This window comes from Anolis sagrei, chromosome 3 (assembly GCF_037176765.1).
Source record: "Anolis sagrei isolate rAnoSag1 chromosome 3, rAnoSag1.mat, whole genome shotgun sequence".
NCBI classification, from domain to species: Eukaryota; Metazoa; Chordata; class Lepidosauria; order Squamata; family Dactyloidae; genus Anolis; species Anolis sagrei.
This window is the reverse complement of record NC_090023.1, coordinates 88,877,813-88,891,096: the sequence shown is the minus strand read 5'-3', so window position 1 is coordinate 88,891,096 and position 13,284 is coordinate 88,877,813. Positions and strand designations below refer to the sequence as shown.

At 39.1% G+C, this 13,284-nt stretch overlaps 1 protein-coding gene across 2 annotated transcripts in view; it reads right to left on the bottom strand.

Annotated features, from left to right (window-relative positions):
* MAP3K15 (mitogen-activated protein kinase kinase kinase 15) overlaps window positions 1-13,284 on the bottom strand; it is an 88,775-nt gene that overhangs the window by 11,684 nt on the left and 63,807 nt on the right. For both annotated transcript variants that reach the window (XM_060770068.2, XM_060770069.2), the window contains 7 exons: window positions 11,977-12,104; window positions 9,872-10,002; window positions 9,560-9,665; window positions 7,284-7,441; window positions 2,922-3,105; window positions 1,278-1,455; window positions 562-736 (listed from right to left, as the gene is read on the bottom strand). In XM_060770068.2, the coding sequence (XP_060626051.2) occupies window positions 562-736; window positions 1,278-1,455; window positions 2,922-3,105; window positions 7,284-7,441; window positions 9,560-9,665; window positions 9,872-10,002; window positions 11,977-12,104 (1,060 nt within the window). The remainder of the gene's footprint in view (window positions 1-561; window positions 737-1,277; window positions 1,456-2,921; window positions 3,106-7,283; window positions 7,442-9,559; window positions 9,666-9,871; window positions 10,003-11,976; window positions 12,105-13,284) is intronic.

Genomic DNA, 13,284 nt, shown 5'->3' with positions numbered 1-13,284 from the left:
CCATCGTCCACATAAAAGCATTTTATGTAGGTGAAAAATATATACTACCCTTTAGATCTTCACTTACAGCCACATCTCCAGAAGGAAACTTGATGAAGAAAGTGTTTTTTGGTCCAAAATAGTTTTGTTGGGGGAGGGGGGAGCACAGTTAACCCCCTAAATGCTATTTCTGGAATCCACACCAGTATATGGCAAGGAATTAGATTCAAAAGTGAGCATAATGGAATGTATGAAACACATGCTGGGCTAGAACAATGTGAATATTGCCTTCAGACCTTGAGTGAGTGTCCAGCCCGGTTCTAGAATAATAGAGCTGGAAGAGACCTCATGGGCTATCCATCCAACCCCATGCCAAAAAGAGGAAAACAGCATGCAAGGCACCCCTGACAGATGGCCACCCAGCTTCTGTTTAAAACCCTCCAAAGAAGAAGCCTCCTAAATTGTTAATATACTGCATATTCTATAAATTTCATTCTAACAATTATAAAAATATTCTATATGCTAAAATCTACATTCTAAACACACACACCAGACAAGAGCAAAATCCCAAAATAGGATCACCTGTGCTACACACTCTTGCAAATTGGAAGCAACTTGGTTCTGTTCTTCCTTGAGGATTTTGTAGAGAATTGCACGACGTTCACTGTCCTTTCGCAGTAAGAAAAGGCCAGAATCTCTTTCCTCAAGGGAAGGGGAAGAACTTCGCTCATCTGAAACTGAACTGTCATCAGGAATGCTAGAACAAAAAGTGGTAAAACAATTAGAATATGCAAATCACCTGCTTGGACTCACAAGGGCTCTTGCTTTCAGAGTCCTATACAAGCTTGAGTATACCTTATCCAAAGTGGTTTGGTTATCAGATTATATTTGGATTTTTGAATATCTATATTTGCATAAATGAACATAACAAGGTATCTTGGAGTGGGGCTCAAGCCTAAACAAAATTAATTTAGGTTTCATATACACCTTATGCTTATAGCCTGAAGGTAATTTTATGCAATATGTTTAATAATAATGCACACGAAAACACCTTTGAGTGTACTGAACTGTCAGAAAGCAAAGGTGTCACTATCTCTGTTACCCATGTGAGTGATTTTGAAGTATCTCAGGTTTTAAAATTCTGAATAAGGGATCTTCCACCTGTATGAACAATGAAAGCAACTGATACTTATATAGCACAACAAATTTAGCCTTTTAGAACATTACCATGAAGTGTAAATAGAATATGTTTTTGCTCTAAGATCTAAATAAGTAATTCTGCGTAAGTCAAGTTTTACCTTAGTAAAGGAGAAATGGGATTCTTGGCCTGGACCTCTGATACAGAGCGCTTTGCCTTTTCAAAGAACATGTCAGGCTGCATATCAGAGTCTGGGGAGACAGAGCCGTGTTCGCTGCTGCTGCTGCCAGCCTGCTCCCCTTGGACTGGCAGAGGGAGAGATGTGCTGCGGTTGTAATCTGGGACGCAAGATAAAAAAAGAGAATGAATAATCATGTCTGCCCATGTCTTAAGCAAATAAACTATAATCGATGTTGAATCAATGCTAACAACTAAAATGAAACTGCCAGACAAATGTAATTTTTTTTAGCATGTAACATTTTTCTCAAATGAATTAACCTTGCTAGTGAGCTAAAAGTGACTTTGTATCTGATATGCAGACACTGAAAGAATTACTTGTGATAAGCCATCTCCTGTTGTAACCTTGCTTGTTCCAGAATGGGGATTTGTGGAAGATTTCTCCTCTAATGAAGAAACATTCGTACTTTCTCTGCAGTGGTTTTTTAAATTAATGTTTGTGTTTTTTATATATGTATGTCTTCAAGTCACTTGTCAATTCATGATGACTTCAATAACTTCATACTTTTTTAAGGCAAGAAATGAACCATATTGGACATTAAATTGTCTGGGGAGGCCCTGCTCTCAATCCCACCCGTTGCTGGTGGGGACAAGAGACAGGGCCTTCTCATTGGTGGCCCCTCGGCTATGGTACTCCCTCCCCAGTGAAATTAGATCAGCCCCTCCCTCCTGACTTTCAGGAAAGAAGTTTAATCCTGGTTGTGGGACCAAGTGTTTGCACAGTGGCTCCAAGTGCAAAATTTGATATCTCATCGCAAAAATGAACAATACATTACATGGAAGGGCTCCTACATATGTTTTTGGATTCTGTGATTTTAACTAATTGTTTTGATATGCTTTAGTTAAGTGATTTTAATGTATATGTTGTTTTTATGATGATATGTGTTCAAGGCATCCATTCGTGTCTTTGTTGTGAACCACCATGAGTCCCCTCGAGTGAAATATAAATAAAATAAATAAACAAATAAATGGTCAGAGCTGCTTTTGCCAGTTCCATTCTCTCAGATATAGCCTACAGCACCTGGTATTCTTTGGCAGTCTCTCATCCAATTATTAAGCAGGACTAAAACTGCCTATCTTCCAAGATCAGACAGGATCTGGTGCCTTTAGATATTTGCCACATAGCCTAATATATTTTATGGGGTTTACGATGCACAGTATGTGACAACATATACTCAAAATATTATTTTATGGTAAAGCTGGACAGCTTGTTTTCAATCCCATCTTAGCTTGGGTTGATGGGAACTAGAGTCTAATTGTTATCCATAGGTTGCCACGCCTGTTTTATGTTTTCTGAAGTAAAAGTATTGGGAAATCTGGCCTCTAATTTTGTTATTTCTTTATTTAAAAAAAAGAAAAATATACTCAATTTCCCAGTTTGTTATTTCTTGAATTAACATTAGCATAAACATTCAGAAACTGTGTGGACTATTTGGCAAGTTGAAGGCCTGGCTTCTGATTTTCTTGGCATACTAAGCACCCAGAATTACAGAGAAGAATAATGATTAAAACCTCTTTACATAACCTTGGTTACAAGGTGTAGATATTTAGCCTGATAATTCCTTACCTGAAGGCTTGAATGCAATTTTGTTTTTCTTGCCCTTGTTCAGCTGTTTCAGGAATGGGTCTTTCAGTAAATCAGATGCCGTAACCCGCTTGTTTGGATCAGGTTCAAAGCAGAGCAAAATTAAAGCCCTGGCTTCAGCTGACAGTGATTCAGGGACTTCAGGGTGAATTTTAAACATACCAACCTGCAAGCAAGGAGATAGGTCACCATTATGTGAACAAGGAAGGTTAATTTGAAGTTCAATATCTCCAGTCTAAGAGGAAATATAACACCTCACAACTAAAACTATACGGCACAGTGCTGATGTACTTCTTTAACAAGAGAAGTAGGCATGCCGAGTCAAAAAGTCATTTTGGAGCACACCTGCCTCTATCTTAAACTGCAATCAACATTTTAGTTATTTCCAGTCATGTTTTACATTTATTTTTAGTTGTTCAAAGATGTAGAGACTACAGAAACAACTTTCAGGGGACTTTTTGGCAAATGCCTAGATCTAATTTTTGACAGAAAATAGCATTTTTCCCAATCATTTTTCTTGATATCTTGACAGATGGAATGGGTGCCTGGTTCTCTGTAATCATTTGTGCTCCAGGTTCAGGAGGATCCATTGGGCTCCACTGTTACAACCCTTAAAAGAAGTAAACGAAGGGAGAGACAGAGGGAGATATTTCATGGGCTAACAATCTATCGGAACATTGAGATAGTTTGTAGGTTCTCAACTTAGTCATAAGTAAAGGTAAAGGTTTCCCTTTGACATTAAGTCTAATTGAGTGGTGGGGGGTGGTGCTCATCTTCATTTCTAAGCCGAAAAGCCAGGATTATCCATCAACACCTCTTAGGTCATGTAGCCAACATGACTGTATGGAGCGCCATTACCTTCCCATTGGAGTGGTACCTATTGATCTACTCATATTTACATGTTTTCAAATTGCTAAGTTGGCAGAAGCTGGGGCTATCAATGGGAGCTCACCCTGCCCCGTGGATTCGAACCGTCGACCTTCTGGTCATCAAGTTCAGCAGCTCAGCGGTTTAACCCACTGTGACACCATGGCCCCTAACTTAATCATACATAGTATAATTATATTGAAATTGGTTGAGATCTTAAGTTAGCTATGATTAATGTTATTTATATTAAATTCATTTCATCATAATTCCTGCTAATAAAAAAAATCCTTGTATTTCTGCTCTGTGAACCCTGATTCTACTACAACATGGGAAGCATGTTGGAATTAGATTACATTTCATAAGATTAGGTATTATTATTTTACAAAGTTCATATTAAAACTTTTCATAAGCTTCTACTCTTTTCAGTCCTCTGTTGTTGTTCTATCTTATTTTTACAATGCCATGCTTTACTGTGACTGGTATGTTAAGAGTATTTGAAACTGTACCTAGATAAGCTGATTATATATTTTTAATTATAACTAAGCACTTTACAGGAATTTATTAAGATTCTGAACTTTCCTGTTCTGTCTTGATTACCATTTCTCGAGTAAAGATTGCATAAAAATTCTAAAACATAATCTCTTTTGTACATTCAATTCAGTATGCAAAAATAAAATATCATTTGGAAAACAAACAGAATTGTCCCAAAGCTGAAACTGACCAATGGGCCATGCTGATGCTACTTTTGTTATGTGCCTTCAATTATTTATCTATTTCCAGTATATATACCCCGCCCTTCTCACCCCGAAGGGGACTTAGATCGGCTTACAGAACACACATATGGCAAATATTCAATGCTGATTATACAAGTAACAAGGACAGACAAACAAAACAGAGGTAAAGGCAGTTTTCCTCATCTTATTTCCTGCATCTTGGAGGCTGTGCTCAACTCTGGCCACCGGGTGTGTGTGTGTGCTATCGCTCCATCTTCCATGCCTCCAACCGAAGTCTTTTTAAAGGCGACTTTATTATCTCCTCACTACATAATGGAACCTTTTTTATCTACTCACATTTCTGCTTTCGATCTGCTAGGTGGACAGGTGAGATGGGATGAACAGCAGGTGCTCACCTTGCCCAGGCTCAAACTGATGACCTTCCAATTGGCAGGATTTTTCTGCAGCACAGAGGTTTAGCCTGCTGTGCTAAGCCTGGCAATTTTGACCAATGGAAATTTGAAGGTGAACCTATCACTTGTTTTCTTGGGAAAATTTATTCAGAGGGGGTTTACCTTCGTCTGAATCTTAGAGAGTGTGGCAATGGATTTCCATGGCTGAGTGAAGATTTGGACCTTAGTCTACAGAATCATAGTCTAATACTCAGACCTCAAGACTAGGCTGGTTCCTACCAGTGGATTACAAGAGTAGCTAAGTGAATAAACAGGTGAAAAGAGCTTGCCAAAAATGATCAAGCATTTTGACTAGCATTGAGGCTGCTTGGAGCATTATACATCTACAACTCCAATTTTGCTTTCATCAACAAACAATCTGCTGTTTTTGTTGGCTGACAGAAAAATCATCAGATACTTCTATTGTTAAATGCTTAACAACAGAAGTATCTGAGTCACAACACCAGCTATTCGTTCATTAACTGTTACTAAACCGGGACTTTGACATAAATCCAGATTCCCATTTTCACTAGAAAGGGTTTCTACTTCCTGCAGTAGAGGAAGGGTCATACAGTTATACTAGATTAACAACTTTCTACCTACATCCTTATGGAAAAAGAAAAAAGGCAGCCTTTGGTTTCTGGCAAAGGTGTTAATAGTTATGCTTCACCAAATACTACACAGCAACTTAGTTACGGCTGCTCTTATCACTGGGATTGTTTAATTATCTATATGGAGCAGCTGGCTGACATTATTCCTGGTTTGGGAGTAAAGTGTCTTCAATATCCTGATGATGCCCAGATCTACATTTCAGGTACTGAACATCTGTGTAATGAAGTCCCTTCCTACATTTGGGCCATAAAAGCTGCAACCAGGGAGACAAGAACTAGCTGAGCTGATGCTTTTGGAGTTTGTTAGAATAAAGATTTGTTGAAATTGTATCCCCATTAGGATAGAGTCGCAACACAACTTTTTCTGAAAAGGACATTGCTACTGTAGCAACAGGTTCCTTCCATAGTAATGCAGGGCTTGTGTGATGACCTATGTGATTTAAAGAAGACTATGTCACAATCACTTTCTGGACTCCCCCTGTTCTCTCTAAATTGACTTGCAAACCATTCAATAGCTTTAACAGAAATTAGACTACAGCGCATTGTTATGCATTATGCTTTTGTGCAATGTAGGTTGATCTTAAATTATCAAAACACATTAACTTCACAAAAATAAGCACTCTTGGTAAGCAGTTTCTGCCCCTTTGGATCCTCCTTGAAGATGTTGTCATAGGAATTGCCACAATAAGAGTAGACTTCAAAATGTACCATTATACTAGAACTTTCACTCTGGGTTGTTGTAAGTTTTTCAGGCTGCATGGCCATGTCCTAGAAGCATTCTCTCCTGACATTTTGCCTGCATCTTTGGCAGGAATCCTCAGAGGTTGTAAGGTCATAACCTCTGAGAATGCCTGTCATAGATGCAGGCGAAACATCAGGAGAGAATGCTTCTAGAACATGGCCATACAGCCCGAAAAACCTACAACAACCCAGTGATTCCAGCCTTGGAAGCCTTCGACAAAACTTTCATTCTGCTTCATAATTGTATGGACAAAGGAGCTCTGGTAACATTAAGTCATGCTTTTGTAACCATCAGGCTTGTGTTTTGGTCTCTCCATGAACACAATTTAGAAGCTGCACCCCATTATATATGTCCAATGAGATCAAGGTGAGGTTATGGCCCACCTTCATCATACTCTATCCTCTCAAAGCCCCAAGCTGAGAGAGTGTCAGCCCAAGGCGATCCAGTGAGCATGCCGCAAATTGGTACTGGGCCGGGGGGGGGGGGGGATATTTTTTGTGTTTGTTTTTGCAGGAAGAAAGGTATGGCTCTCCAAGGTCTCCAGGTAGGAGTTAATGCAGGTCCCCACCCTCTGACATTTGTGCCCACCTAATGCAGAAAACTGTGTAGACTGTGGACAGTAGCCCTGTTCCCATCTTAACCCAAGGTACCACTCCTCTCCTTGCCACTTCTGAACTTCTACTTTGAGTGGAAAGGTCTATAATCTAAGGTCTCTCCAAAATCAACATTCCCAATTATGAAGAGTATTTTAATTCATTCTGCCAGATTCATATAATCAACAAGTTGTGTTGGAGGACATAAGGATGGAGGCATGGTACACACAGCTTGTGCATGTGCAACCCAAATACATTAAAAGACAGCATTTAAGCATATAGTTTATTAGACTACTGAAATCAGTGAACTAGGATTATAGCAATGAGTTTTATGTTTAAAAGTGCTCTATGTAGCTAACAACTTACTTTGAACATAGCTGCTTGTGGCTCCCCCAGTTCATGAAATGGCGGCTTCCCCGTTGCCATTTCGATGATTGTGCAGCCCAATGACCAAATGTCAGCTGGTGCACCATAACCTCGAGGCCCCTTATCAATGATCTCTGGTGCCATATACTGCAACGTACCTAAAAAAGAATGGGTAACAAAGTTACTTCTTTCCCCTACACTTGACCTGTCAGACTTCTCATGATGTGTTTTGCAACACATCATTAACTATGCAGATGGACTTAACAGATGGATACATGTCAATGCCACAAATTCACCACTGATAGAGTGCATTTCATCACTTTTTTCTAGATGGCTTCCTCTGCTTTTTTTTTCTAGACAACTGCCTCTGCTTATGCAATGGGTTTCATTTTTAAAAAAATGCATTTAGTGTATTTAACGAGATTGAAAAGATTACCTTTGACAATATTTTCCATTTTTTTTACACATGTGAAGGCTTGATTGTACAGATAGCAAGCTAGATATGATCTAATGATCATATGACACTAGGGTTCTTGGTATAACTAACTAATAAATAACTAGGTACTGGCTGTATGAAACAAACACGAAAAAGCTTGGTAAATGAGTATCTTGATTAAATAGAGAGCTACCAGGGGAGTCCCAAACCACTTTGTTGACCAGTTTTCAGAAGTATATAAGACTGGATGCCTCAATTTGTTGTTTGGAGGTACACATCCATTTTTACTTATTTACGCATAATTTAACTGTTATTTATTTGAATATTATTGGCACAAGGGATCCATACATAACGTTAGACTGGCCAATGCCTAGAAAACACTCTTTTGGAGATATGTGCATAAGATCAGTGGTGGCTAAAAATACTGTGGAAAGGGCACCACCAGTTGCTTAATATTTTTGAAATATACTATGTGCTGTCAATATGGGAGTGCTTTACAGTAGTGTTCTCAAGTGCCCACAGCCATTTCCCGTTTGGTTGCAGCTGAAGAGAAAAAAATAGAGAAAAAATCCACTTAAAATCTGGTTTCTGCCTCCTGCAGAATTCTGGGGTTTGTAGTTTAGGGAGGAGCCTTTAACAGCCTCACTAAACGTTTTTTTCATGTCAGGAGCGATTTCAGAAACTGCAAGTCACTTCTAGTGTGAGAGAATTGGCCATCTGCAAGGATACAGCCCAGGGGCTGCCCAGATGTTTTACCATCCTTTTGGAAGGCTTCTCTCATGTCTCCACATGGGGGGCTAGAGCTGACAGAGAGAACTCATCCGCACTCTCCCCGGATTTGAACCTGTGGCCTGTTGGTCTTCAGTCCTGCCAGCACAAGTTTAACCCAATGCGCCACCAGGGGCTTCCCTCACTAAACTACAACCCCCAGAATTTTGCAGGAGGCCGAAATCGGATTTTAAGTGGTTTTTTCTCTCTCTAGTGTGATAAAGTTAGAAAAAGAGGGCCTCACTAAACACAAGAACCCTTTGAAAATCTTAGATTAAAAAAGAACGCACGTTATGACAACCAGGGATGAACTTCACCTCAAAAAATATACCTCTCCATCTTCTCTCTCACACAAAAATCATTATAACAGTTAGTGTTTTCTTATGCTAAATTAAACTGATGATTTACAGATTATTTTGCAGGACCTGTAAAGTTCAAGCTAATTTTTAATAGGGTAGAAAGTGTTTCCAAAGCTTTTAACATTTCTCAGATTACAAACAGGAAATGTGCAGCCAAGCAACATCAGAATGTGGTCAAAAGGGTAAGACCAGTCAACAAGACCACAAACGTCATTAAAGAGTAAAACTACAATTTTAATAAGAGAAACCCTGGAGATTATGAACAAAGTTTAGCAAAGTCTGAGTCCTCTGAGAAGGGCAAGACTCCAGCCTTTTCTTCCTAGTAAGTTAACTGAAACTCCTTTGTACTTTGAAGCTAGTTTTCAACAGCTGAACTAAACAAGGAGAAAGAAGGGAAATAAGAGAAGAGTAAGAAGGCATTTTAAAAGCAGCTGAGAAAATGGGATGATAAGGGATTAACTGGGGTTGTTCCTGCCATAGTTGGAAGGTATGTGTTTCTAAAGCCTCCTTATACAAGTCAGGTCTGTGGCAGAAACAATCCATCCTAGGACATCAAAGAGGAATATATCATGTAGTTCTGACACTGTATCACTATCCTAGCAATCAAAAGTCTCCTATCGATTTTTTCTAGATCTCCAAAGAAATGAGAAAACAATAAAGACTCCAATAATAAGCTTCAACCACAGCAACTTTTTAACATTTTCTCGATTTACCTGTAAATGTCTCTGTACATGGATTGACTCCTGCAAGCCGTTTGGAGGTTCCAAAATCAGAAATTTTTACTACTCCACTGTATGTATTCACTAAGACATTGTCTCCCTAAAGAAAGACAAAATGAAGACATATGGGCAAGTACGCAAATCATGATAAATTTTGCCAAGCTTTGCCTGAATTTTACAGTTTATATTTGTTAATGGTTTTTAGAAGGGATTTTATTAAGAATCCATGAAAGAGTTCTTTGCATTTGAGATAGACTTTGCATTTCTGAAATGCACACATAGTATAACAAAGCATAGAAAATTCACCTTTATGTCTCTATGGACAATCTGGTTCTCATGGAGATACTTCAGGCCTTCCAAGATCTGTTTGGTATAAAACTTAATTGTGGGTTCTTTCATTGGGCCCCACTTTGATCTTAGGAGGGCAGAAAGACTTCCTGTGTTTAGGCAAAAAACAACAACAACATTATTTGATCTGGTTTATCCAGGGCCATGAAAATTAATCTCCACATATACAGTACTTCAAAATAAGAGTTGGAATCATCAAGCTGCCTAGATATCGGACTGCATGTCCCAGCAGTCTTAGCTAGCATAGCTAATTATAAGGAATGCTAAGAGATACTTCTGAGTCGACATACTGTGCTGCACTCTTTTCTTTACCAAAACTACTGTGTCCCACCTATCTCACATGCAGGTTATAGAACTAGAATACATAATTGTATGCACAGCGGGTTAAACCACTGAGCTCCTGAACTTGCTGATCGAAAGGTTGGTGGTTCGAATCTGGGGAACGGGGTGAACACCCGATGTTACGCCCAGCTTCAGCAAATCTAGCAGTTCGAAATCATGCAAGTGTGAGTAGATCAATAGGTACCGCTTTTGTGGGAAGGTAACGGCACTCCATGCAGCCATGCTGGCCACATGACCTTCGAGGTGTCTACGGACAACACTGGCTCTTTGGCTTAGAAATGGAGATTAGCACCACCCCCCAGAGTCAGATACAACTAGACTTAGTGTCAGGAGAAAGCTTTAACTTTATTATGCATATCACAAAAAAGATAATGTTGAACAGTTATGATAGGTTAATGTAGACATCACTCTGCCAGTCTAATAAGAGATTCCAGTTTGTTCTCTTAAAAGTGCAGAAAACCTTTGCTTGCATATGCAGAAAGTTGCATATACCCTATACTGAGTAAGCTCCCTGATCCACTTTCACTGATCACTGTGTCTTGCCAGGATTTCAGGAAAGAGATGTTTTGCATATGGCAAAAGAAAAGCATCACGTTTGCTTTGCTGCTTTACCAGGCATTTCCAGGGACTGAACTCTTGAGCTTTAACATGCCAGACTGATATCCTATCACTGTGATAAGGGCCCACCCACAGACACAGGCTACTACAACAAATTTCTTTAATCAAACTCTCGTGTTTGCTTGCTGCTATGTTTGATATTGGCAAATCCTAAGTCATAATTCTTGATACTCATATTCCTCATGATGGAGTTTATTGGATTATTTAAAAAACTGAAATGAGGACAGAATTATGAAGAAAATTTTGCCAAAAGTGCCTTTTAATGTGAGGTCAATTTGAGTTAAGACTCAAGGTATTGTCACGATCTGAATTCCTAGAAGAATTATCATTTTAGGGCAGTGAACGTCTTCTCTCAAACAACTGGGCTTCATTAAAATGTTGTAGGCCTGTAGCCTTCTGATCTGACTATCTAAATTTGAAATTGCAGTTTCTCTATTTTCCTTTGACATCCCTTTTTGCTTGTAGTTTCCTGCTTCTGGAATATCCTTCCATCTGTCATCTGACTCTAAGGAAGCACTTAAATTCAAGTGCCCCCTTAAGAAACATCTGTTTCTTGCAGTTTTCCTCAGTTAATTCTTCTCCCCCATTTTTTCCTCTTCTACCCCTTCTTGCCATGTGTGTGTGTGTGTGTTGTTGTTGTTGTTGTTGTAAAACTCAGGTTTAAAACCCTCAAAGAAAACCATGTGCTTTTGTTTTACATTTTGGTATAATTCCTTGCAATTTTATGCTTTCCTAAATTAATTATGATTAAAGGAATGGTGTGTGAGCATGGGGATGGGGGGGGGGGAGGTGAATGTTCCCAATACAGACCGCTCCCTCCAGAAAATTAATACGAGGGTGAAAAGAAATAGATGCCTTGTGTCTGAGCATTTAAGTCTAGCACCATGATCTAATTATCACCACATCTAAAAATAGCATTCATCTGATACTAGTTACACCAGAATGTGGATATACATGCTTGCTTCAACAAGTAATATATGTGTGAATTCCTTATCTGGATTATGTACATATTGATTTAAGTATAATAAGTTTAAAATAGTGGACCGATTTGAGAAATTATTCTCCATGACTCTTACATAAAGCAATGCCAGCATAATACAAACCTCCTGGGACCTGTTCCATGAAGATTTTAATGTATCCGTCTTCTGAAACCGAACCAAGATACTGAACAATGTTTCGATGTTTTAGATATTTGTGGAGAGCAATTTCTTCATGCAGCGGCTGAGAATACCTATCATAAACATATACAATGAAAAGTAGATGAAACTTGCAGTAGGAGAAATACCTACTACTCCAAAATATCTGTGTAGCTCACAGAAGGGCTGCATATATCTGGAATAATGTCACCAGATGGCTATGCAAAGGCCCTACAAAAATCCACACTTCCTCAGTGACAGCTCCAGTAATGAAAATATGTCATTAACTACTGCTGGGAGATAGAAAACTACAATAGCACATGCTACTCGTCACAGCAATGTACCAGGGTAGCTACAGTTGTTTCTTTGTCCCAACACCCAGGGAGGAAGTCACAAAATACATAATGCAGATTGTATAAAGGACCATAATTGTGCAGCAACTGATCCACAATTCATGTAACTAGTTAAATAGCTATAGCTGAGCATATAAATAGCATTTTTTTCACATATTCAATCAGTATGGATGTACCTGCAGCTAAGTCTTAGTGTCCCCTCCACCTACCTTGGTCAGATATCTGTGGTTCAAGCACTGAGAAAACTGTGATCTCATGCTTTGTCCCCCAATGTTACACCCTCTAAGACAAAGAGACAAGAGGCACATCCTGCAGGTTGCCTACAACCCCCCAAATTCTTTTGTGCTCTCCAGGGCATCCCTACAAGTTTAAAGAACTCTTATATTCTTTTTGAAGAACACCAACAGGGGCCAAAACACTGCAATTTCGTCTCCATTCTTCAACTATCCAAACACCCCCAAAAGACTGAAAAACAGAAATAGAGATGTGATACCATTTCCCTTCAAGTTTTAGAAGGGAATGGGGATTGGTAGACTGCCCAAATGATGAGCCCATGAAGGTGGGCTCTATAACCACAGTTCTTAAGTTGGTAAACTATTGCAGCTTAGCCATTTCGGTGCCTGAAAATACACAGCAATGAATCTTTAACTCTTCTTCACCTGCTAGTTGTTACTCTCTGACAAATATATGGCACCAAATTATACTGATTCTTTCTTTGTAGAGAGCAGAAGAGATTCCTACCCATTGATCATCACAGAAGGAGTTGCCCAGAAGACATAGTAGTACAATATGGGATCTCATTAAATGGACACATGTATGATTGAATCCTACTAGTTATTTCAATAAGTCCAATGCACCTTCTCTAATCTGGTGCTTGATTCTTACTCCTTTAACAGGACAGCAATGAAAGTTTTGCAAGTTG